This window comes from Manis pentadactyla, chromosome 1 (genome assembly GCF_030020395.1).
Source record: "Manis pentadactyla isolate mManPen7 chromosome 1, mManPen7.hap1, whole genome shotgun sequence".
NCBI lineage: Eukaryota > Metazoa > Chordata > Mammalia > Pholidota > Manidae > Manis > Manis pentadactyla.
In genome coordinates, this window is record NC_080019.1 from 120,139,907 (window position 1) to 120,167,063 (window position 27,157).

Below are 27,157 nucleotides of genomic sequence, written 5' to 3' on the forward strand. Positions count from 1 at the left end.
TTGGTTGTTCTCGACATTGAAATACTCTGCATGTCACAATGGCATATTTTAGGGCAGTCTACTCTTGGCCCTTAGATACTACTAGTTCTGTTTCCCTGAATAATCCTGATTAATACAAATTTACAATTACCCAAAAGCTGGAGTGAAACCACCACATGTTAATCCTGAGAAAAGCAGAATGAACCTAAGGAGACAGTTTTAGTTTCATGTCTGTAACTCAGGGGTGGGGGGAGGGAATTCTGGGGCAAAATACCTTTGAAACCAAACTCAGTCAAAGGGAGAAATAAAGTTTAAGAAACCCATTTATTTCTTACAAGCCGTCACCCCATCTCTCTCTTCCAATCTGCAGCAGAAAAGAGAGCTGCACCCCACCTCTCCTGTCCAGATAAGCCCTGACTCTCCCTTGTAATTACCTATCAATATGGAGATAGACTAGTTCTCTCCCTCCCTTGGAAACACCTATTGATATGGAGATGCGCTAAAGCCAGGTGAGAGATTCTGTAAATACTGCAATTTTACCCACAGTGTCTAGAAATAAATATTAACTTACCCCTTGAACTTAGCTGTTTATTGACCACCAAACATTTTTACTTTGGTTTGTTAACTCATTCTTTAGGTCCAAAAAGACTGCATTTTCTGATTTAAATGGGAAGCCCAGATCACTTCCTGCTTGGAAATCTTGTCACTTCCCAGCAGATTTCTCCTACAGTAGTCAACAGCTTCTCTTGAAAACAGCTTGCTAAAAAACTACCTATCATAACAGCTTGCCCTGGAGCCCACTATTGTTAGCTTCATCAACTACTCACCTAGGGTTTTTATGCCTTTTCTGTGTTCAGACCCTCAAGAAACTAGTTACAAGGTCTTTGTAGTTGCCCAAAGCTAGACAACATTTTTTGCACCAAAGGGACAAGCCAATTGTCTTGCCAATGGGTTTCAGCCTCAGGCAAGTTCACTATGGATTCAGTGAGACTGAGGAATGACAATGGAACATTCTTGGGATGAAAGCATTTATTACCTGCTTGTTCTCCCAGAGATAGTTGAGGACTACTAGAATTATGTCTGCATCCAACAGTCTGCAGGTCTGTAATCCTCCTTCTTCTCTGCCTCTGCCTAGAGTACTGGGCAGAGCTCTTTATATAATAACTTAGTCAATAACAGCTTATTGCCTATGGGTGTGGAAGCAGTAGCCTAGCAGCAGGCCAGCTACATCATCACTTAATTTAGGTTCAGGTGAGGAACCTAGCCATAGGAAACTTCACTTTATTCACACTAGTTAACAAAAATAGAATATTTGAATGTCTGCTCTCAAAATACTCAGGAATAAGTAGTTTAAAACCTATACATGCTTATGTTACTCTACAAGAAGATATGTCAAAGAAATAATCAATCTTCCCATGTTTTCTTCCATCTGCTACTTCTATAGCTTTACTTCTTCCTTCCTAATTACAACCCTTCAGTAGAATTAGTGCCTCATATTGAAAATTACCAAGTATCATAATTCTTCCAAGTGGTAAAGATACCTCAAAACAAATGCTGGGCATAGAAGCCACAGGGCATAAATCTGCAAAGAAGTAAAAAGCTAACCTTTTCAAAGAATATTGCCTCTCTCTCACTTACCAACTTTACATTTCCCTGTATGGCCCCGGAAGATGACTGGTTAGCCAGAGATGGGTAAGATTCCTCAAGGGAGGAACAACCTAAGACAGGCACAGTCACAAGGGGGCCATCAGAAGAGAAATTGGGGACCAACAGAGGGGAGGCTTAGAACCTCACCCCCCCTGTTTTGAGAGAAATCTTCTGCATCTGTGGATGTTTTGTTGCCCTTGTCTAGCTTGGATTAATATTGAGTCTATAGGCACAGACCTAATCATCTACATTTGCCCTCTTACAGCACTAAATTATGTTTTCTACCTTTATCTTGCATCTACCTACCACTTCAGCATTTTATTAAAAAATAATAATAATAATAATAATAAGGGAAAAATGTGGGATTCACATATAAATCAAGTATAAAAATCAAACAAATAATCATATATGACTTGATTGTTTATAGTTCATGATGCGTGATCAAAACCAAAAGTTTCTGTGATATGACTGCCCTTGCACTGTTCACCATGTCAGAACTTATTCACTATGTAAGACCTTGTTCACCATGTAAGAACTTGTTTGTTATGCTTCAGAAGATTAGAGACTGTTGAGATATATGCTTGGGGTTGATTAATGACTGTGCATTGAGTCCCCTATACAGAATTTTATTGTTGTTAACAACCATTTGATCAATAAATATGAGAGATGTCCTCTCAAAAAAAAAAATACTGAGGAATATTCAATAGGGGTCTGTGAACAAAGATAAGAAAGCTAACTGTTTTTGTTTGGCCAAAATACAGTACTTATTTCAGCCCCTCTTTGCTGTGATGAAAGAGCTCTTAAGTAAATAAAAGCTTAACTTGACCTTAACACATTGATGTCAGAACCTTTGGATGTAAGGAGGGAAGGAAGATAGATCACATAAAAGCATGTAAGATAAGACTTATGATTCAAAGAACATGGTGGTACGATATTGAATCTTAAAACATTTTTGTGAGAGAGCTGCTCAGATCAGCAATAATTAAAATTAAGCAAAATTATAAGGTATAAATATCTCATCACTTTCATAACCCTGTATTATCAAAAAATTTTATACACAGTCAACAGTCAAGGAAACACTTCAATGAAAGACTTTCACTAATCAGCTCAGCCTGAGGTACTGGACAAGTCATCTGCTGCTCATGAGCAGGCAGGGCTTGCTATTGGGGTCTCTAGTTAGGCAAGGGGCTTCCTGTGCTCTGAAGTCATGAGTGGTGCCACTGTCTGCTCCACATTCAAGTAGAGCTGCTGGGTGTGCTCCCTGATCAGGCAGGGCTGCTGACTGTGCTCCTTGGTCAGGTGGAACCTGTAGCTGGGTTCTGCAATCACATCTGGCCAGTCAAGATCACACATTATATTCCCTTGAAGATTGTTGCCACTGGTTGGACTTTTCTATTGGGTAGGCCTGTGGGCTGGCCTACACATTGTGCCTGCTCAGGCAGGTCTCACACCATGCTCCATGACCAGAGGGTGCTGCTGGCTGGACTGTATGTTCAAGCAGAGCTTTAGGGTTGGATGGGCCCTCAGGCTGTGCTCTGCAGGCTGTGCCCTGAAATTGGGTGGACCACAGGCTAGACTTCATGACTAAGTAGATCTCTGCCCATTACTGGGCAAGGTGGCTGATGGACTATCTGAAGGGGCCTCCATCTATATCCAAAGGTGGGGCTAGAACTGTGCTCTGTATCCCCACAGGGTTATTTCTGTGGGTGTAACAGCAGGTTATGCTTCATACTTGGGTAGTCACTTGCTGGACTCCTCACCTGGGAGAGGCCATAGGCTGTGTTCATCAACCAAGCAAGGTCATAGACTGGGTTCTGTTACAGGGTGGTACATTAGGCTGGGCTCTGAAGCTGCCCAGTTCTTTGTTCAGGCTCCTTGAGGCAGGGGTGGTCTAAGACAGGATCCAAGCTATACCTAACAATCCGGCAGGACTGCTGGCTTGGCTCCTTTGCCAGGCTGGGCTTTGAGATGGGCTTTGTGGCTTCCTGGGTTCCCTGGTCAGGCTTGCTGGTCAGGTGGGTGTAGGGAAAATGGAAGTTCCTATGGCCAGGATCCTCACCTGACCCTAATCTACTTGATGATGTAATTGGCAGGCTAATGCTTACATGCCCACTGGCAATAAGCCATTATTGCCAGTTTTGCTATATAAAGAGGAGCCCAGCGCTTGAGGCAGAGCAGAGGCTGGAGCAGAGGCAGAGACAGAGATGGAGAAAGACTTACTGGATGCAGAAGTGACTAGCACTCGAACTGCCGCTGTGAGAATAAAGTGTGGTATAAACCCTTTAAACCCCACCAACCCTCCAACATTCCATTGTTGTATTTCAGTCTCACTGAATTCAGAGTGAACTTGCCCAGAGCTGGGAACCCCCTCTGGCCTGGAACTACAGTGGGACTGAAGGCTATACTCAGCAGTTGAGTGGGGCTGCAAATTAGCTTCCCTGCCAGGTCAGCCATAGAACTGTTGTTGGCTGAGGACCCAAATCAGTCGAACTGTCAATTGAGCTCCCTGGACAGATGGGCCACCAGCTTGGCTCTGCAGATGGGTAGAGTCACTGACTGGACTCTGCTTGGGAGGCACAGATGCAAGCAGGAATATGGCAGGAGGAGTTCGGTTGCTGTAAGCCCCATTCCCTTCTCCTCTATCTGAATCTCAGCGGCCAAACCCAGCAGATTGTCCTATTGATGCCCATGAGGTAAGAACCAAGTGGGCTTCCTGGGAAGCATTATGGTTTCACAGGGCTCTTTTCTAAAGCAAGCCTATGAAAATGAATAATAGGTGGTCAGGGTGCTGCTTCCTTGCTTTTGATCTCCAAGGGTTGGTGGGTACTGAGGAATCTGGGAAGAGGGCAGGGCACTGTTTAGATTGAAGATGCCCTCCTATTACTAAATATGGCACTAATTCTATAAACAAGAAAAATGTCTGCAATTCTGTCTTGAGTGAGATTGGCATCTCAAGAGGTACAGGTGGAAGTTGTATCAATATTTTGCTATCCTTTTCTTCTTGATTCAGACTAGCACTTTTGTATAACTGTACAAGAATCTTTTACCTAGAACCAGATACTAAAAATGTTTAAATTGAAAGGTATGTTTTATTTTATTGTAAAATTTAAATTAAAATTCCTTTTGGCAATTTCTGGATAGATTGCTAACCCCCACACATGTTTTATGTTGTTAGAAAGTTCTTCAGTTTTTAATCTAAATGCCCCTATATAATTATGCAAGAACAATAGCAGAATTCACATTCTTTTCTAGTGTATATGAAACATTCATGAAGATAGACCAGAAAAAAAGACAATAAATTTAAAAGGATTAAAGCTATATAGGATATATTCTCTGATCAAAATTTAATTGTATTAGAATCAAAAGAAAAATAATTTTTTAAAAACTTTAGAAATTAAAAACTTTAATATTTGTAACTGAGTAAAAATGAAAACAACCTAGTGAAAGAAGAAAGGTAGAAAACCAATGATCCAAGTATCCACCTTAAACAGTTAGTGGAAGAACAAACTAAACTCGAAGTAGAAGAAAATAAATAGTAAAGATAATAGCAGAAATTATTAACATGGAATCTGGAAAAACAAAGAAAAAATCAATCAAATAAAAGCCAGGTTTTTTTTAAAGAGATATAAATTTGGCATTCTTCTAGGGAGACTGATAAGAAAATAGAAAAGCTCAAATTACCAATTCTAGGAATGACAGATGGTTATCACTGTACATGTTCAGACTTGAAAAGGATAGAAGAGCATTATGAACATCTTTATGCCAATAGACTTGACAACTAAAATGGACTGAATGTTTATGTCCCTCCAAATTCAAATGTTGAAATCCTCATCCCCAATCTGATATTAGGAGGTAGGCCCTTTGGGTGATAATTAAGTCCTGAGGGTGGAGACCTCATGAATGGGATTATGGCCCTTATAAAATAGTCCCAGGGAGCTCTCTCACCCTCTTCCTCTACCATGTGAGAATATAATGAGATCACAGTCTACAGCCCTGAAGAGGATTCTCACCAGTACCCAAACATGCGGGCATTCTGACCTCAGACTTCCAGCCTCTAGAACTGTGGAAAGTAAATTTATATAGTTTGTAAGCCATCCTATCTATGGTACTTTGTTATAGCAGCCTGAACTAAGACAACAATTTAAAAGAAATGGACAGATTCCTTAATGACATATATAATTAGCAAGGGTTAGAAAACACATACAGTCCAATCAAATTAAAGAAATTGAATTGATAATAAAATTTATTTCATGCCCAAATGGCATCATTAGTGAATCCTATTAACTATTTAAGGTAGAAATAATACAAATCCTTCACAACTTCTTTCTGAAAATGGAAAAGGAGTGGAAACTTCTCAAGTCATCTTATAATACCAAAACTAGGCAAAGACATACTAGAAAAGAAAACTACAAGCTAATATTCTGGAATAAATAAACAGGATGAGGGAGATTTAACCTGAAAATGCAAGCTGGGTTTAACATTCAAAAATAAATCAATTTTATTTACCATATTGGCAAAATAAATAAGAAAACCATATGATTTTCTCAATGTATGGAAGTATACTGTCATGCATATCTACTGGGGAGGTAAAATTGTAAAAACACTTTAGAAAACAGTTTGACAATTATAAAGTTGGAAATACATCATATGACTCAGCAATTACTTTGCTAGATTTTTACCCAAGAAAAATGAAAAATAAAAAAGTCTCCTCAAAGACCTATACACAAATATGCAGAGCAGTTTTATTCATAGTAGTCAATAATTGGAAGCAGTCGAATACCCTAAACCAAGTGAACAGCTAAATAAACTGTAGCTTTTACATAAAGTAATAGTACTTAGCAGCAAAAATAAATGAACTACTAATACATGGAATCTTATGGAAGAATCATAAAATATTATGCTAAGAAAAAATCCCAGAATATACACTGGATGATTCTATTCATATGTAAGTCTAGAAAGGGCAAAACTAATCTGTTGTGACCAAAAGGTTGTCAATAGTTGTTTTGGGTTTGGAGTGGGGCTTTGCTGACTGCCAATCAGTATAAAGAAACTTTAGAATGTTGTAAGTATTAACATATCTTAATAATGATGGTGTTTATACCAAGATACACATATTTGCCCAAACTCATCAAACTGTACCCTTAAAATGGTTCTATCTTATTTTACGTAAGTTTTATCCTAATAAAGTTGAATTTAAAGAACAGCAACAACTAGAAAGTTTTTTGAGGATTCTCAGTGTCCACAGCTACATGGTCAAGGTTGTACATGGCTCCTCCCTTTCCACAGTATAATAAAGCTCTACTTATTCAGGTGCCAACCAACCCAGCCAGTTCTCTACCCAGGGTGCTGAGCTCTTAATGAAACCAGAGGCTAAAAGGTGAGCCCAAACTGCCCCACAAATGCTTACTCTGGAGAAAGGCACCAACCCCCCTCCAGAGGTAATCCTCTTAAAGATGTAAATTCACAGGAAACATTTTTTGGAGTCCCTTCCTTATTCAGACATTCCTGTAGGGTCTGCTTTTTTTCTCCTTTGGAGGTTTTGTTTTGCTTTTAATCCTTCTCAGTATGATGATAGATTTATAGGCTGGTAGGGCGGGAAAGTAGCTAGATTAATGAATTAGTTCATTCAGTACCTAACAAACTTTATCAAGCCTGGAGCACTGTGTGGCCAAAGAGTAGTAAATGGACAAACGAGGTTCCTAAGAAATGAAACAAAAAAATACAAATTGGAGAGAGGCTGGGTGCCCTACCTTAATATCACTCTTACACAATTCTCTTTAAGTCAATTTGCAAAAGACAGTAGCCAGGAAAGGAAAGGATTCTTTGTAAAGCAGCAATGTTCAAATGAGAACATTTGCACTAAGAAGTGGTAATCTGGGCCATATCAGAACTATTATAGTAGAAAGACAAGGCTTTATAATATGACAAACCTGGGTTTTATGGAGGAGGAAAAATAATTTTCCCCTCTACCCTTCTAGGGTCTTGGCTGAGACCCCCCCACCCCTGTAATAAAAGACAGATTAAGAGAAGAAAAACAAACATAAATTTAATAACATTTATACCTCCTGTATACATGGGAAAGACCCAGGATTGAGTAACTCCCTAAATGGCCAAAGCTACCACTTTAAATGACATCTGCAACTAAAGACGAAAGAGAATGTTGGGATTGGGGAACTTGACCAGTTATGGGAGGTTATTGGAAAATGCACTGTAAGGAAGGGTAAGGTTGGTATGCAGATTTATGTCCTTGTCTTCTCCTTGAAAAGTTTCTAGAGATTTAGTTATTCTTTTTTCCCCCGTACAGAGAGGGAGACATCCTTACAAATGGAGATCTCCCTTATAAATGAAAATGTCTCTTACAAAGGGTGACTTCATCCCATCTGTGTATAGTTTCTCCAGGATTCTTGTTGATCTCATATATGCACTACAGCTCTTGCTGTTACAGATGGTATTGAGACTCTAACTGCTGCTTACTAGTCCCTCCTTTACTGCTTTCACCCTTGCTAGCACCTCTACTGCTTTAGTTGGCTCGCATGGTAGAAGTGACCCTTCTCTGGGAAACTCTATCTCTAGACTAACAGCGCCTAGAAATTTAGAGTAGAAAAGCAAAAATCTCCTAAATAGGTCACTTAGACTGGTGGTAGGCAAAGACACTCCTACTTCAAGTCCTTGGTTCCCATACCCAAGTATTATACCTACAGGGAGCCCAACATTATGTCACGTTTACATCAGTGTGAAGTGCATCTTGGAGAATGGTGCATAGTTCTTGCAAACTGGCACCTCAGCTATGCTTTCAAAAGGCTGATCCATTCCAGCTATAAAGCTGGCAACTTCTGGATGGTATGAAGTATTAAGACCAGAAGACTCCATGGCTCAGTGCTTACAACCACATCTACTCTATTGTTGATTCTAAGGCAATGTTATGCAGGACTCATGTCCAAGGAACAAACTCTTTATGTCTTCTAAAAAAGAAACAGGCTGAGGCCTGTAGGCAGGAAGAACAAATTTATATGTGTGTGTGTGTGTGTGTGTGTGTGTGTGTGTGTGTATAAATTCTACTCAAGGTCAATTGCTGTCTTTTCCAAAATTAAAGAAATCTGATGTAATCGGGTTGAAATGGGAACACAAAGGCAGCTTCTATTCAATTTCTGGAAGCTTGATAGGGCCAACTCTACTCTAGAGTTCCCATCAGATTTTCTGAGATGTTGGCTGTAGTTGTTTTATATTCTATCCCCTCCTGCCTGTACTCCTTTCTTCACTCACTCAGAGGTATTCTTGCCATGTTTAATCCCCAATAAAATTCTCGTTGCAAATCTCTGCTATAGAGTCAGTTCCCTGAAGAACTGTGGATCAACAAACTTCCTCCTAAGGAAGGTGAGTCATTTTAACTCCAGGGCTTTTGTTTTTTGAATACATGTATTTAATTTCCAATTATTTTTCCTCTTGCTTTTGCACATTGCCACACTTCGTATCAAAGGAAAGAGTTTATTACCTCTCTTGAATGTGGACTGGCTTTGTGATTGAATTTTACCAATAGAAAGTAGCAAAAGCATTGCTTTGGATGTTCTGATCTCAGGCCTTGAAATGATTAGGAAATTCCATTTCCTGCCTCTTATAATCCAGGTGCCAGGCTCTGAGAATCCAGAACAATATAGAGAGACTGTATGGAAGAGAACCAAGGTGCCCTGGTCACAAAGCCAAGCTGATCCCCTGGCCTACAGGCAACCCCAGCTACCAGCCATGAGTGAACCACCATGGCCATTCTAGCTTAACGGGGACTTCAGGTGACCGCCACCCCTGATACCATCTCGTGAAACAGAAGAACCACCAGATGAGCCCAGTAAACCACTAGAATTGTTAAGAATAATAAGTGACTATTATTTAAAGCCACTAAGATAAAATTTATTATGCAGATATAATAAAAATTCTATATGAAAATTGATACATAGAAGTGAGATACTATCATAACGAAAATCTAAAATGTGGCATTAGATTTGGTACTGCATGGTAATGAGGGTACTATTAATAGAGGCTAAGAAAGCTCTAAAGAAATTGTTTTGGGAGGCAGGCAGAAAGGTAATTCATATCAGTGGTGCTGAAATGTTTTGTAATACTCTAAACAGTGATAACATGGAAGATGGCTAATGTACTTAATGAGCTTAGGGGCTCTGACTAAAGATATATCCAGGCAGAAGGTTGAAAGTAGAAACTGACTTTTTTAATCTGCCTGTGAAAAGAAACATAAACAAAAGTGGGAATTATTCATTTTTCAAGGATTTAGAAGAAATTTAAGAATTGCTGGGTCGGAGAATAAAAACTGGCAAAAGATACCCAAGGTAAATTAAAACCCAAGGGTAAACATCAAATTAGGATCTATTAGTAAAGTGTAGTGTTAGAGTTTATGGCAAAACCAAAACCCTATAGGGTAACGTTTAGAGCCATGGAAAACCGTTCTTCATATCTTCAATTTGAATCAAGGCAGTTACCATGTGTGTCCAGCTCGTTTTCAAATCTATTCTTTACTGGTGACACTTTTGTGTCTTCTTATTCACTCCTTTTTGAACAGCATTGTCTACATTATGATTTACTGGGAAATGGAGCAGATTTGTTGATTTCACATTTTTTTTTAGTTCAAGAAGAACAACATTCCAGGAGCTATATCCATGGAGTAGCTACTCCACCTTAGCATGATTTGAACTGTGAACTGATGCTGAAAAGGATAGCACTTTGAGGGATAAACAGCCCTAGGTAGCAGCCTACGTACGTGGTAAAGAACAGAGGCTTCTGGCCAACAGCCAGTAGAAACTGAAATCTACTCTCCACAGCCACATGAGTGAGCGCTGAAATGGATCCTGTAGCCCTAGTCAAGCCTTCAGGTAATTCCAACACTGGCTGACATTGGGTGGGTTAACAATTTCATAAGAAACCTTTACCCAAAAGATACTTCCAAATTCCTGACTAACAGAAACCAGGAGACAGTAAATATTTGTTGTTTTACCCCATTACATTTTGGGGCAATTTGTTATGCAGTGGTAGATTACAAACATCAATCATAGCATATGAGTGATAGTTTAGTAGTGAGTAAAGTTTATGTTTAGCAATAGGAAACAGGGAATAAGACTATTTTTTTTAGTGTCAAACTTTAATGCATAATAAATAAAAGGTATCAGCAAACAGGAAGCCATATTTTCCTAACTGGAGTTACTAAATTCATATCCATCTAGGGACTCAAAAGTGCTTGAATTTCTTAAATACAATCATGGAAAAGCAAGGATTTAAAGTCAGGTGTCATATATCCAATTAACAAATTAATTAAAATGCCACAAAATTTTTAAAAAGATTTTTTTTGCATAGAAGTTATCTTTAACACATTTGATTAAATCAAATAGTATATTATAAATTTTCAAGTACTATCTTACTCTCCATTTCAAATGAGAAATTCCCCTTTTCAGCTTGATGTTGAAGTGCCACAAATTAAAATAAAATGTTGATATCTTTGATTCTGCTTAGAATTTATGTAAAACCAGCATCCAAAAAACTTATCCCATTAAAAATAATGAAAAATAAAACAATACACTGTGAAACAGATTGATGATACAGAAAAAAGTAAGAATTTGTTTACCAAGTTGTTAAGCACCTGAAATGGCCTTTAGGTAAACAATCTTTAATTACTTAAAGCAGGGGAAAAAAAAGAAAACAGTTACACATTTAAATATTCTTGTTAGCAGACGAAAGGTAAGACGTTTATGTTCAGAGATGTGTTTTTCCTGGAAAAAACTAGAATGTAACTAAGGATTTCTTGTATATGTGACAGAGTGAATAATGACTTCTTTGTACTATGCAACATCTGGATCAAAACAATAATTCTTGTACAGACCATCTGTATAGGCTGAAGGAGCAATGCTGTGATCAATCAGTGGAAGCATTGTTTTCTCTGGGGATTGAAATGAAGGGGCCTAGGCAGTCCAACTCCAATTCTAATCAGTTTAGATAATAGGAATGGAACTTGGAATCTGCTGGAGTATCAGCATAGCCATTTGTTCATCTTCCTGAAATATTAGATATCTTATATCTAGACTCCAGTGGATGATGCCATCCGGTATAATGTTCTTCTGGAATCATCTTTCTCAGCGTCTGCCACCTGGTACTCTGCTGCCCACACTTGTCCCTGAGCTCCCAGGCCAGAGTGTCCCAGCCAACCTCAGATGAGGGGAGCCACTGCAGTGCCGGTGAGCAGGGGGGGCGCTAGGCCCCAGGATGGCCTGTCCTTGCCAAGTGGGAAAGCCACAGCAACCACTGTGGCCTTCCTGCCTGGAGCTTCCTGGAAGGGTGCTGGTGAAGGGTCTGGTCAAGCTTGTTGGGCAAGAAGGCTGGGTCTGGTAGCTGGTTCCCCAGGGTGTTCTGAGGGCACCTGTCACTCAGGGCCCCAGGGTGGAGTGTGGCCTGACACCGTGAGGAGCCACAGTGCCCTCACGGAAGCGCAGGAAAAGCCAGCCTGGCCATGTCGATGTTGGGCTCCCACAGCCATCTCCAGAGAACCCTGCTTCTGAGGTTGCCTCACCAGGCTCCCCAGAGCCCTTCTTTGGCTAACACCCTGGGAACCATGGCAGCCCAAGAACCAGACTCTCTGGAATAAAGCCCTTAGCTGAGCTGAGACCAATCACTGCGCGGATGGTGGTGAGCGAAGTGTGGATGGGGCCTGGCACTCAGGCCTGGGGGCACTGAGGCTCACGACCTACAGGGGGAGGAGGACCCTGAGCTGGGCAGTGGCTCACAGGCCAGGCTGTGCCCAGAGGGGGTTGGGGGCAGGGGGGAAGTCCACAGAGGCTAAGGCTGGAATCCACCCAAGTGCACAAGTGGGGGGCCGGTGAGCGCCTAGATGAGGCGGGTGACGTGGCAGTTGCTGGGCTCGTCCAGGTACAGGGTGCTGAAGACGTCATTGAAGAAGGTCGGGTGGTACCTGCAGGCTCGCTCGCAGTCCGGGTTGAAGTTCATCTCGAGCATCTGTGGCTGCATCACTCGCTTCCCATCTGGACCATTGTCCCCCTTCAGCATGAGGTCAACGGCATACACGGCTCGAGATGAGGGATAGTCGCAGAGGCCCATGGGTGGCGGCTCGGCACACGCCACCTGGAATAGCTCCATGAAGGCCCAGAAGATTTCGGCCTGGACGCTCCTCCACTGAAATTGTGGGTGTTGGTTCTCGAACTCGGGGATGAACTCATCGTAGTGCACCTGCTTCAGTACCACTTCTGGGTCATAGTTCATGACGGTGAAATGTTTCTCATAGTTGTGCAGGTCGTTGAGCACAAAGGGGCGGTTGGAGAACCGCAGCCAGAACACGTCATATACGAGCAACCTCAGGGGCTTCACAGACCGCAGAAGCACGATATAGCGCATGTCGAACTTGACGCTCCCCACGTCTTCACGAAGGAACAAGACAGGACTTTCAATGTATTTGGAGACAGCCTTGGGGGTGCTCTCGCGGTGCCGGCCGATGCTGTGCAGGTTCCTGGTGATGTGGGTGTCCAGGCTGCGGGCCAGGTTCCAGGGCTTGCAGATCCAGTGGTTGTCCTCGCCCCGCCTCTCCCGCTGCTGGAAGTAGCTGACCAACTGGGGCAGCTCGGTGCGCAGGTTGAAGGTTCGGGGCAGCCAGGCCGGGCCCTCAGGAACCCCCGCCCGGCGTGCGATGGAGGCCAGGCAGTCCTTCACTGTCAAAAGGTTCTCGCAGGGGAACTGGTTCAGTAGCACTTGAGGCTGTTTCTGGCTGAGCTTCCTGTAGTCCTTGAAGTGAGAGAAGTTATAGAGGATGTCGGTGTCCGCTTCGTTCTGGGTGAAGGTGAAGCGCGGGTGGGTGAGGTGGCTGAGCACCTGCTGGATGTCCGTATAGACCTTGAAGATGTGGTCGCTGGGGTACACCACTGGGTCGATGGCAAGTGGCAGCTTCTCCTTGTTTTCATCCAAAATGGCCTGGTAGTGCTCTCCGGGTGGCTCGGGGGTGGAGGAGCTCAGGTCCAGCATGTGGGCAGGGGCCCAGGGCAGCAGCCTGCACTTCCGGATCAGAGGGTCTGCTTCTCCATAGGCAAAGTCCTGGGTCACCTCCTCACCCGTGTCCTTTGCAGGTGCTATATTGGCATTCACTTTGCAGCAGAATTACCCATTACATGATTGGTGTGCTGATTGTCCATGCAGTTGGCCGAAAAGAGTTTGAGTCTATGAATTTGAGGAAAGTAAAATTATCACTCTTATTTTAAGAGCCAGCTTTGTATTTTCATGCAGATGTAAAAAGTTCTCTTGGTTTTCATTACTCAGAGTTGCCACAGTGGTCTTTTAAAATATTAGACCAGAGGGATTATATTTAAAATATACTGACCTATATGTGTGTGTTTACATGCACCTGTGTACCTGAGTGTATCTGTATTCCAGATCGAGCTAACATGATATTCCATCTTCTGAAGCTAAAGCCTAGAGTATAATTTCCCTCTTGTGATTACTCAGTCCAGAGTATAGATTTGGGAAAAAGAAAACGGGACAAATGACTAATTGGCAAACCAAGATGTGTGGAAAGAAAGCTCACACTCCCTCCCTGGACTCCATGGTTCATCACCAAAGGGAACAAAAAGTAGGTTATCCAATAACAGTTTAAAAGAGATTCCTCCCACACAATTTCCCTTCAAAATTACACTATACTGACATACATGCATAGGCAGAGTATCCAAGAGTTACCTGCCATTAAATGCTTTTTATATGGCAGGCACTTTCCTAATAGTTTATGTGTATGTATTCATTTTATGCTTACAATATTCCTATGAGGAAGATATTATTACTATTTCCATGTTCACTTATGAAGAAGCAGGAACACATGAAGCTTATATAATTTATCCAAGGTCATACAGCAAGTGAGTGACAGAGCCAGCCTGTCTCCTCTTTAACCCACACTTCTATCCACTACATCATATTGACTACTTTCTGTAGTATGTGCTGTACTTTTTATCATAATAATATTGGAGAGGGGCGGAAGATGGCGGCGTGAGTAGAGCAGCGGAAATCTCCTCCCAAAACAACATATATCTATGAAAATATAACAAAGACAACTCTTCCTAGAATAAAGACCAGAGGACACAGGACAATATCCAGACCACATCCGCACCTGAGAGAACCCAGCGCCTCGCGAAGGGGGTAAGATACAAGCCCCGGCCCCGCGGGAGCCGAGCGCCCCTCCCCCCCAGCTCCCGGAGGGAGAAGAGCAGGCAGAGCGGGAGGGAGACGGAGCCCAGGGCTGCTGAACACCCAGCCCCAGCCATCCGGGCCAGAGTGCAGGGCCCTCGATACTGGGAAAACAGGGCAGCAAGAACAGTGAGCAGGCACTGAAGGCTGGGCAACAGAGGACATAAGAAAAGCGCGCGACCATTTTTTTTTGCTCTTTTGCTGTTTTGTTTTGGCGAGCGCTTTTTGGAAGTCTTAAAGGGATAGGGACCCCAATACTAGGGAAACAGGGCAGAAAGACCGGTGAGCAGAGGCCTGAGGCTGGCACCGGAGAATAAAGAAAAATGAACGATCACCTTTTTTTTTTTTTTCTTTTTAATTAAAAAAAATTTTTTTCTTTTTTTTTTTTTGGTGGGCAAAGTTTTGTTTTGGCGGGTGCTTTTTGGAAGTCTTAAAGGGGCAGGGTGGGTCACTTAATCCAGAGGTAGGGAATCCGGGATCTCTGGGCACCCTAACCACTGGGCTGCAGGGAGCAGGGAGGCCCCTTACGGAGATAAATAGCCTCCCAGCAGCTCCTGCTCCAACGCGACTCCACCATTTTGGAGTAGCTGCCCGAGTCAGGCCACGCCCACAGCAACAGCGGAGATTAACTCCATAGCAGCCGGGCAGGAAGCAGAAGCCCTGTCTGCGCGCAGCTGCGCAGCACAAGCCACTAGAGGTCTCTGTTCTCCCAGGAGAGGAGGGCCACAAACAAACAAGAAAGGAAGTCCTTCCAGCCGTCACTCGTCCCAGTTCTGCAGACTATTCCTATCACCATGAAAAGGCAAAGCTACAGGCAGACAAAGATCACAGAGACAACACCAGAGAAGGAGACAGACCTAACGAGTCTCCCTGAAAAAGAATTCAAAATAAGAATCATAAACATGCTGACAGAGATGCAGAGAAATACGCAAGAGAAATGGGATGAAGTCCGGAAGGAGATCACAGATGCCAGAAAGGAGATCGCAGAAATGAAACAAACTCTGGAAGGGTTTATAAGCAGAATGGATAGAATGCAAGAGGCCATTGATGGAATTGAAATCAGAGAACAGGAACGCATAGAAGCTGACATAGAGAGAGACAAAAGGATCTCCAGGAATGAAACAATATTAAGAGAAATGTGTGACCAATCTAAAAGGAGCAATATCCGTATTATAGGGGTCCCAGAAGAAGAAGAGAGAGGCAAAGAGATGGAAAGTATCTTAGAAGAAATAATTGCTGAAAACTTCCCCACACTGGGGGAGGAAGTAATCAAACAGACCACGGAAATACACAGAACCCCCAACAGAAAGGATCCAAGAAGGGCAACACCAAGACACATAATAATTAAAATGGCAAAGATCAAGGACAAGGAAAGAGTGTTAAAGGCAGCTAGAGAGAAAAAGGTCACCTATAAAGGGAAACCCATCAGGCTAACGTCAGATTTCTCAACAGAAACCCTACAGGCCAGAAGAGAATGGCATGATATATTTAATACAATGAAACAGAAGGGCCTTGAACCAAGGATACTGTATCCAGCACGACTATCATTCAAATATGATGGTGGGATTAAACAATTCCCAGACAAACAAAAGCTGAGGGAATTTGCTTCCCACAAACCACCTCTACAGAACATCTTACAGGGACTGCTCTAGATGGGAGCACTCCTAGAAAGAGCACAGCACAAAACACCCAACATATGAAGAATCGAGGAGGAGGAACAAGAAGGGAGAGAAGAAAAGAATCTCCAGACAGTGTATATAACAGCTCAATAAGCGAGCTAAGTTAGGCAGTAAGACACTAAAGAGGCTAACCTTGAACCTTTGGTAACCACGAATTTAAAGCCTGCAATGGCAATAAGTACATATCTTTCAATAGTCACCCTAAATGTTAATGGGTTGAATGCACCAATCAAAAGACACAGAGTAACAGAATGGATAAAAAAGCAAGACCCATCTATATGCTGCTTACAAGAAACTCACCTCAAACCCAAAGACATGTACAGACTAAAAGTCAAGGGATGGAAAAACATATTTCAAGCAAACAACAGTGAGAAGAAAGCAGGGGTTGCAGTACTAATATCAGACAAAATAGACTTCAAAACAAAGAAAGTAACAAGAGATAAAGGACACTACATAATGATAAAGGGCTCAGTCAAACAAGAGGATATAACCATTCTAAATATATATGCACCCAACACAGGAGCACCAGCATATGTGAAACAAATACTAACAGAACTAAAGGGGGATATAGACTGCAATGCATTCATTCTAGGAGACTTCAACACACCACTCACCCCAAAGGATAGATCCACTGGGCAGAAAATAAGTAAGGACACGGAAGCACTGAACAACACAGTAGAGCAGATGGACCTAATAGACATCTATAGAACTCTACATCCAAAAGCAGCGGGATATACATTCTTCTCAAGTGCACATGGAACATTCTCCAGAATAGACCACATACTAGGCCACAAAAAGAGCCTCAGAAAATTCCAAAAGATTGAAATCCTACCAACCAACTTTTCAGACCACAAAGGCATAAAACTAGAAATAAACTGTACAAAGAAAGCAAAGAGGCTCACAAACACATGGAGGCTTAACAACACGCTCCTAAATAATCAATGGATCAATGACCAAATCAAAATGGAGATCCAGCAATATATGGAAACAAATGACAACAACAACACTAAGCCCCAACTTCTGTGGGACACAGCAAAAGCAGTCTTAAGAGGAAAGTATATAGCAATCCAAGCATATTTAAAAAAGGAAGAGCAATCCCAAATGAATGGTCTAATGTCACAATTATCGAAATTGGAAAAAGAAGAACAGATGAGGCCTAAGGTCAGCAGAAGGAGGGACATAATAAAGATCAGAGAAGAAATAAATAAAATTGAGAAGAATAAAACAATAGCAAAAATCAATGAAACCAAGAGCTGGTTCTTCGAGAAAATAAACAAAATAGATAAGCCTCTAGCCAGACTTATTAAGAAGAAAAGAGAATCAACACAAATCAACAGTATCAGAAACGAGAAAGGAAAAATCACGACGGACCCCACGGAAATGCAAAGAATTATTGGAGAATACTATGAAAACCTATATGCTAACAAGCTGGGAAACCTAGGAGAAATGGACAAATTCCTAGAAAAATATAACCTTCCAAGATTGACTCAGGAAGAAACAGAAAATCTAAACAGACCAATTACCAGCAACGAAATTGAAGAGGTAATCAAAAAACTACCAAAGAACAAAACCCCCGGGCCAGATGGATTTACCTCGGAATTTTATCAGACATACAGGGAAGACATAATACCCATTCTCCTTAAAGTTTTCCAAAAAATAGAGGAGGAGGGGATACTCCCAAACTCATTCTATGAAGCTAACATCACCCTAATACCAAAACCAGGCAAAGACCCCACCAAAAAAGAAAACTACAGACCAATATCCCTGATGAACGTAGATGCAAAAATACTCAACAAAATATTAGCAAACCGAATTCAAAAATACATCAAAAGGATCATACACCATGACCAAGTGGGATTCATTCCAGGGATGCAAGGATGGTACAACATTCGAAAGTCCATCAACATCATCCACCACATCAACAAAAAGAAAGACAAAAACCACATGATCATCTCCATAGATGCTGAAAAAGCATTTGACAAAGTTCAACATCCATTCATGTTAAAAACTCTCAGCAAAATGGGAATAGAGGGCAAGTACCTCAACATAATAAAGGCCATCTATGATAAACCCACAGCCAACATTATATTGAACAGCGAGAAGCTGAAAGCATTTCCTCTGAGATCGCGAACTAGACAGGGATGCCCACTCTCACCACTGTTATTTAACATAGTACTGGAGGTCCTAGCCACGGCAATCAGACAAAATAAAGAAATACAAGGAATCCAGATTGGTAAAGAAGAAGTTAAACTGTCACTATTTGCAGATGACATGATACTGTACATAAAAAACCCTAAAGAATCCACCCCAAAACTACTAGAACTGATATCGGAATACAGCAAAGTTGCAGGATACAAAATCAACACACAGAAATCTGTGGCTTTCCTATATACTAACAATGAACCAACAGAAAGAGAAATCAGGAAAACAACTCCATTCACAATTGCATCAAAAAAAATAAAATACCTAGGAATAAACCTAACCAAAGAAGTGAAAGACTTATACTCTGAAAACTACAAGTCACTCTTAAGAGAAATTAAAGGGGACACTAACAGATGGAAACTCATCCCATGCTCGTGGCTAGGAAGAATTAATATCGTTAAAATGGCCATCCTGCCCAAAGCAATATACAGATTTGATGCAATCCCTATGAAACTACCAGCAACATTCTTCAATGAACTGGAACAAACAATTCATAAATTCATATGGAAACACCAAAGACCCCGAATAGCCAAAGCAATCCTGAGAAAGAAGAATAAAGTAGGGGGGATCTCACTCCCCAACTTCAAGCTCTACTATAAAGCCATAGTAATCAAGACAATTTGGTACTGGCACAAGAGCAGAGCCACAGACCAATGGAACAGACTAGAGAATCCAGACATTAACCCAGACATATATGGTCAATTAATATTTGATAAAGGAGCCATGGACATACAATGGCGAAATGACAGTCTCTTCAACAGGTGGTGCTGGCAAAACTGGACAGCTACATGTAGGAGAATGAAACTGGACCATTGTCTAACCCCATATACAAAAGTAAACTCAAAATGGATCAAAGACCTGAATGTAAGCCATGAAACCATTAAACTCTTGGAAGAAAACATAGGCGAAAACCTCTTAGACGTAAACATGAGTGACCTCTTCTTGAACATATCTCCCCGGGCAAGGAAAACAACAGCAAAAATGAGTAAGTGGGACTATATTAAGCTGAAAAGCTTCTGTACAGCAAAAGACACCATCAATAGAACAAGAAGGATCCCTACAGTATGGGAGAATATATTTGAAAATGACACATCCGATAAAGGCTTGACGTCCAGAATATATAAGGAGCTCTCACGCCTCAACAAACAAAAAACAAATAACCCAATTAAAAAATGGGCAGAGGAACTGAACAGACAGTTCTCCAAAAAAGAAATACAGATGGCCAACAGACACATGAAAAGATGCTCCACATCGCTAATTATCAGAGAAATGCAAATTAAAACTACAATGAGGTATCACCTCACACCAGTAAGGATGGCTGCCATCCAAAAGACAAACAACAACAAATGTTGGCGAGGCTGTGGAGAAAGGGGAACCCTCCTACACTGCTGGTGGGAATGTAAGTTAGTTCAACCATTGTGGAAAGCAGTATGGAGATACATCAAAATGCTCAAAACAGACTTACCATTTGACCCAGGAATTCCACTCCTAGGAATTTACCCTAAGAATGCAGCAATCAAGTTTGAGAAAGACAGATGCACCCCTATGTTTATTGCAGCACTATTTACAATAGCCAAGAATTGGAAGCAACCTAAATGTCCATCAATAGATGAATGGATAAAGAAGATGTGGTACATATACACAATGGAATACTACTCAGCTATAAGAAAAGGGCAAATCCAATCATTTGCAGCAACATGGATGGAGCTGGAGGGTATTATGCTCAGTGAAACAAGCCAAGCGGAGAAAGAGAAATACCAAATGATTTCACTTATCTGTGGAATATAAGAACAAAGGAAAAACTGAAGGAACAAAACAGCAGCAGAATCACAGAACTCAAGAATGGACTAACAGGTACCAAAGGGAAAGGGACTGGGGAGGATGGGTGGGTAGGGAGGGATAAGGGGGGGAGAAGTAGGGGGGTATTAAGATTAACATGCATGGGGGGGTAGGAGAAAAGGGAGGGCTGTACAACACAGAGAAGGCAAGTAGTGATTCTACAACATTTTGCTATGCTGATGGACACTGACTGTAAAGGGGTTTATAGGGGAGACCTGGTATAGGGGAGAGCCTAGTAAACATAATATTCGTCATGTAAGTGTAGATTAGTGATAGCAAAAAAAAAAAAAAAAAAAAAAAAAAAGGGCAGTTCCTGTGTGGTAACCTCCAACGAGTTCTACACAAGGGTATAAAGGGCACATAAAAGTGTAGGCAAAGGGTCTGTTTGTGTTTATACAGAGGATCAAAGCCTAATTGGGCTACCCCGAAAATGAACTAAGATACGATATGAAAAAGAACTTCCAACATCTGCACTCTCTGGAAGACTCATGCCAGAAGATGATCATCAAAAAACCCCAACAAAGATCCACGCACTGCTACAGCTGTAGATGCACTCATCCCACCAGTTCCTGGACTTGCCATGGGAATGAGGAAGGAGATATCTAAGCTGGCCTGTGCATACAGTAAAACAACAAAATTGGACTGGATCTATACTGTTGGAACTCAACCAAGAATTTGGAGAAGTGCAAATTGTAGCGCTCCAAAGTCTTACAACTACAAACTATTTATTGTTAAAAGAACATATGGCATGTGAACAGTCCCCAGGAATGGGTTGTTTTAATTTGTCTGATTTCTCTCAGACTGTTCAAGTTCAGTTGGACAATATCCACCATATCATAGATAAGTTTTCACAAATGCCTAAGGTGCCTAACTGGTTTTCTTGGTTTCACTGCAGATGGCTGGTAATTACAGATATGCTTTGGTTATGTAACTATACTCCTATTATGTTAATGTGTGTGTGCAATTTAAGTAGTAGCTTAAAACCTATACATGCTGAAGTTACTCTACAAGAAGATATATCAAAGAAATAATCAATCGTCCCATGTTTTCTTCCGCCTGCTACTTCTATAGCTTTTCTTCTTCCTTCCTAATTACAACCCTTAAATAGAATTCGTGCCTCATATCAAACTTACCGAGTATCATAATTCTTCCAAGTGGTAAAGATACCTCAAGACAAATGCTGGGCATAGAAGCCACAGGGCATAAATATGCAAAGAAGTAAAAAGCTAACTTTTTCAAACAATAAGGCTTTTCTCTCACTTACCAACTTTACATTTCCCTGTATGGCCCCGGAAGATGACTGGTTAGCCAGAGACGGGTAAGATTCCTCAAGGGAGGAACAACCTAAGACAGGCACAGTCGCAGGGGGGCCATCAGGTGAGAAATTGGGGATCAACAGAGGTGAGGCTTAGAACCTCACCCCCCTGTTCTGAGAGAAATCTTCTGCATACGTGGATGTTTTATTGCCCTGGTCTAGCTTGGATTAACACATAGTCTACAGGCACACACCTGATCATCTACATGTGCTCTCTTACAACACTAAACTATGTTTTCTACCTTTATCTTGTATCTACCTACCATTTCAGCATTTTATTAAAAATAATAATAAAGAGAGAAATGTGGTATCCACATATAAATCAAGTATAAAAACCAAATGAGTATTCATATTTGAACTGACTGTTTAGAGTTCATAATGCATGAGCAAAACCGAAAGTTTCTGTGATGACTGCCCTTGTACTGTTCACTATGTAACTTATTCATTATGTAAGAATTTGTTCTACATGTAAAAACTTGTTTGTTATGCCTCAGAAGATTGGAGACTGACAAAAATTAGGCTTGGGGTGGAATAATGATTGTGCATTGAGCATTGACTCCCCTATACAGAATTTTATTGTCGTTAACAACCATTTGATCAATAAATATGATAGATGCCCTCACAAAAAAAAAAAAAAAAAAAAAAAGGACAGACTTCCAATGGTAAAATAAATTAGTAACCAGGATGTAATGTATAGCATAAGGAATATAGTCAAGATATTGTAACAGCTTGGTAGGGTGATAGCTGGAACCTAGAATTATGTATATAAATGTTCTACCACTGTGTTGTACACTTGAAACTCATGTAATGTAATACTGTGTGTCAACTACCCTTCAATAAAAAATAATTATTAAAAAAAAAAAAAATAATATTGTATGTTCTTTATTCATAATATAAGAAGCAGGTGAATCTGGGAAAATATTCACAGTAGGCTACCAAAAAATCATGATCAATTTGAGTTCACTTTTTAAAAACAAACATAAATGCATATAATTCATGTCTATGTAATTAAGCTTTATCCAGCTTTATAATTCTTTGCCATGGTTATAATCTATTTCAAATAACATCTGACCCTGGTAAATTAGTTTATTTACAAACAAACACTACATCTTTGTTTTAAAGGATCAGATGTTAATGGTAGCTAAATTTGCCCATAAATTTGGTTGGATAAGCAAAACACACTGAATCAAAGACTTGGCTTCAGGTTTGTCTAGGTCCCTATGACTGAATAAATGCACAGCTGGGAGTTAGGGATGGAGATTGGCTATTCCACACTCACTATGCCACTCCTCATCCTGTGCTGGCACCTGTAGTCTCCTAGGCATTTGTAATAAATTTAATATATTACATTGGGAAAGAGAAGTTAGTTTTCTGCCTAGGACTAAGAGAAAGGCACTTTTCTTAAGAGTATCATAGTAAGTAAGGTAGCTTGGTGCAATGAATAAAGCCAGAGTCTTTATACCATTACATTTGTATTTCAATAATCACCATCCCACTTACAAGTCATGTAAACTGGACCAAGTCTTATCATAATTTTGTCTTGGTTTTCATATCCACCTCAAGATCAAAGATTCTGATAAAAGTTGTCTAAAATATAAAATCTAATTTCATCTCCAAACAAGAAATAGCAACTTACTGATTTTTCTTTTACAGACATAAAGATAATAAATTTAGTTTTCTTAAGTAAATTTTCATTTGTCATTGTATCATTAGAAAATTATCTTGGATGAAACAGTATCAGTTCTAAATTCAAGTAATAGGAAAATCCTATTTGTTGTTCAAATGCTTATTTCTTTAAGGCAAGAGAAATTCTTTACTGAAATATAAACAGTCAGCAGATTTTAGTGACATATTGTGAATCCGAAAAAAAACCTTCACATTGGATTAGAAGGCCTTAAGGCAGTTTTAATTAAACAGAGCAGGGATACCTTCATAAACCCAATGTCAGGATTATGCTCCCCTTAGACTTCCTCTTCAACTGTAGAGCCTTCATTTTAAGAAAATTAATTAAGTAGTGATATAAAACATCAGCAGTAACCAATCTAGGGAGCCCCCTCCAGGAATGCATAATTTCATACATGGGTCATCATGTATTCTATGTTCTTTCTTTCTTATTAATTTAAAAAGCAGGTGAATCTGGGAAAATATTCATAGTAGGCTACCAAAAAAATATCAACAGTTTGAGTTCATTTTTTTAAAACATACATAAATGAATATAATTTTCATGTCTAGATAATTAAGCATTATCCATCTTTATAATTCTTTGCCCATGGTTATAATCTATTTCAAATAACTTTGCAAGAGCAGAAAATCATTGACTGTTCTGTCTAGAACCTCAGAATGATGAAATAAAGACAAATCAGTCTGCACTTGTTAGGACTTAAGAACATGCTGAGAAGCTCAGGGTATAGGGATAAGCTTCCCCAAACCCTAGGAAATGGAGTCTAGGAATTTTTTTTTGTATCATTCATATAAAATCACACGAGCAACATTGTTGTTACTAGATTCACCCCATTCTCAGGTTCCCACCACATACCCCATTACAGTCACTGTCCATCAGCATAGTAAAATGCTGTAGAACCACTACTTGTTGCCTCTGTGCTATACTGCCTTTCCCATGTCCTCTCCCCCATGTTATGTGTGCTAATCATAATGCCCCTTATTTCCCCTATCCCTCCCCAGTCCCTTTCCTTTGGCAACTGTTAGTCCATTCTTGGATTCTGTGAGTTTGCTGCTGTTTTGTTCCTTCTGTTTTTCCTTTGTTCTTATGCTCCACAGATGAGTGAAATCATTTGGTACTTGTCTTTCTCTGCCTGGCTTATTTCACTGAGTATAATACCCTCTAGCTCCATCCATGTTGTTGCAAATGGTAGGATTTGTTTTCTTATGGCTGAATAATATTCCAGTGTGTATATGTACCACATCTTCTTTATCATTCATCTACTGATGGACACTTAGGTTGTTTCCATTTCTTGGCTATTGTAAATACTGCTGTGTTAAACAAAAGGGGGCATATGTCTTTTTCAAACTGTGCTCCTACATTCTTAGGGTAAATTCCTAGGAGTGGAATTCCTGAGTCAAATGGTATTTCTATTTTGAATTTTTTGAGGAACCACCATACTGCTTTTCACAAAGGTTGAACTAATTTACATTCCCACCAGCAGTGTAGGAGGATGCCCCTTTCTCCATATCCTCGTCAACATTTGTTGTTGTCTGTCTTTTGGATGGTGGCCATCCTAACTGGTGTAAGGTGATATCTCATTGTGGTTTTAATTTGCATTTCTCTGATGATTAGTGATGTGGAGCATCTTTCCATGTGTCTGTTGGCCATCTGAATTTCTTCTTTGGAGAAGTGTCTGTTCAAATACTCTGCCCATTTTTTAATTGGATTATTTGATTTTTGTTTGTTGAGGTGTATGAGCTCTTTATATATTTTGGATGTCAACCCCTTTTTGGAGATGTCATTTATGAATATATTCTCCCATATGGTAGGATCCCTTTTTGTTCTACTCGTGGTGTCCTTTGCTGTACAGAAGCTCTTTAGTTTGATATAGTCCCACTTGTTCATTTTTGCTTTTGTTTCCCTTGCCTGGGGAGATGTGTTCATGAAGAAGTTGCTCATGTTTATGTCCAAGAGATTTTTGCCTGTTTTTTTTCTAAGAGTTTTATGGTTTCATGACTTACATTCAGGTCTTTGATCCATTTTGAGTTTACTTTTGTGTATGGAGTTAGACAGTAATCCAGTTTTATTCTCTTTCATGTAGCTGTCCAGTTTTGCCAACACCAGCTATTGAAGAGGCTGTCATATCCCCACTGTAAATCCATGGCTCCTTTATCATATATTAATTGACCATACATGCTTGAGTTAATATCTGGACTCTCTATTCTGTTCCATTTGTCTATGGGTCTGTTCTTGTGCCAGTACCAAATTGTCTTGATTACTGTGGCTTTGTAGTAGACCTTAAGGTTGGGAAACAAGATCCACCCGGCTTTATTCTTCCTTCTAAGGACTGCTTTGGCTTTTCGGGGTCTTTTGTGGTTCCATATGAATTTTACAACTATTTGTTCTAGTTCATTGAAGAATGCTGTTGGGATTTTGATAGGGATTGCATTGAATCTGTAGATTGCTTTAGGCAGGAGGGCCATTTTGACAATATTAATTCTTCCTATCCATGATCACAGGATGTGTTTCCATTTGTTGGTATCTTCTTTAATTCTTTCATGAGTGTTTTGTAGTTTTCAGAGTAAGTCTTTCAAGGAAGTCTTTCACTTCCTTGGTTAGGTTTATTCCTAGGTATTTTATTCTTTTTAATGCAATTGGGAATGGAATTGTTTTCCTGATTTCTCTTTCTGCTAGTTCATCATTAGTGTACAGGAATGCAACAGACTTCTGTGTATTAATATTGTACCCTGCAACTTTGCTGAATTCAGATATTAAATCTAGTAATTTTGGAGTGGATTCTTTAGGGATTTGTATATACAATATCATGTCATCTACAAACAGGGACAATTTAACTTCTTCCTTACCAGTCTGGATGCCTTTTATTTCTTTGTGTTATCTGATTGCCATGGCTAGGACCTCCCGTACTATTTAGAATAAAAGTGGGGAGAGTGGGCATCCTTGTCTTGTTCCTGTTCTTAAAGGAAAAGCTTTTAGCTTTTCACTGTTAAGTATGATGTTGGCTGTGGGTTTATCATATATGGCCTTTATTATGGTGAATTATTTTCCCTCTATACCCATTTTTTTTTAGAGTTTTTATCATGAATAGGTGTTAAATTTTGTTAAATACTTTTTCAGCATCTATGGAGATGATCATGTGATTTTTGTCTTTCTTTTTGTTGATGTGGTGGATGATGTTCATTGGTCTTTGAATATTGTACCATCCATGCATCTCTGGATGAATCCCACTTGATCATGGTGTATGATCCTCTTGATTTATTTTTGAATTCGGTTTGCTAATATTTTGTTGAGTATTTTTGCATCTATGTTCATCAGGGATAGTGGTCTGTAATTTTCTTTTTTTGTGGTGTCTTTGCCTGGTTTTGGTATTAGAGTGATGTTGGCTTCGTAGAATGTGTTTGGAAGTATTTACTCCTCTTCTACTTTTTGGAAAACTTTAAGGAGGATAGGTATTAGGTCTTCACTAAATATTTGATGAAATTCAGCAGTGAGACCTTCTGGTACAGGAGTTTTGTTCTTAGGTAGTTTTTTGATTACCAATTCAATTTCCTTTGTTTATTCAGATTTTCTGTTTCTTCATGGGTCAGC

At 40.2% G+C, this 27,157-nt stretch overlaps 2 protein-coding genes across 2 annotated transcripts in view; both read right to left on the bottom strand.

Annotated features, from left to right (window-relative positions):
- The window catches only part of GMNC (geminin coiled-coil domain containing), a 90,476-nt gene extending 81,980 nt beyond the window's left edge, over positions 1 to 8,496 (bottom strand). Inside the window, exon 1 of the mRNA XM_057488488.1 lies at positions 8,354 to 8,496. Within this exon, the coding sequence (XP_057344471.1) occupies positions 8,354 to 8,496 (143 nt within the window). The remainder of the gene's footprint in view (positions 1 to 8,353) is intronic.
- A 3,823-nt stretch (positions 8,497 to 12,319) lies between these two features.
- LOC118907096 (tubulin--tyrosine ligase-like protein 12) overlaps positions 12,320 to 27,157 on the bottom strand; it is a 169,322-nt gene continuing 154,484 nt past the window's right edge. Inside the window, exon 3 of the mRNA XM_036875326.2 lies at positions 12,320 to 13,766. Coding sequence (XP_036731221.2) covers positions 12,502 to 13,766 — 1,265 coding nt within the window. The 3' untranslated portion in view covers positions 12,320 to 12,501. The remainder of the gene's footprint in view (positions 13,767 to 27,157) is intronic.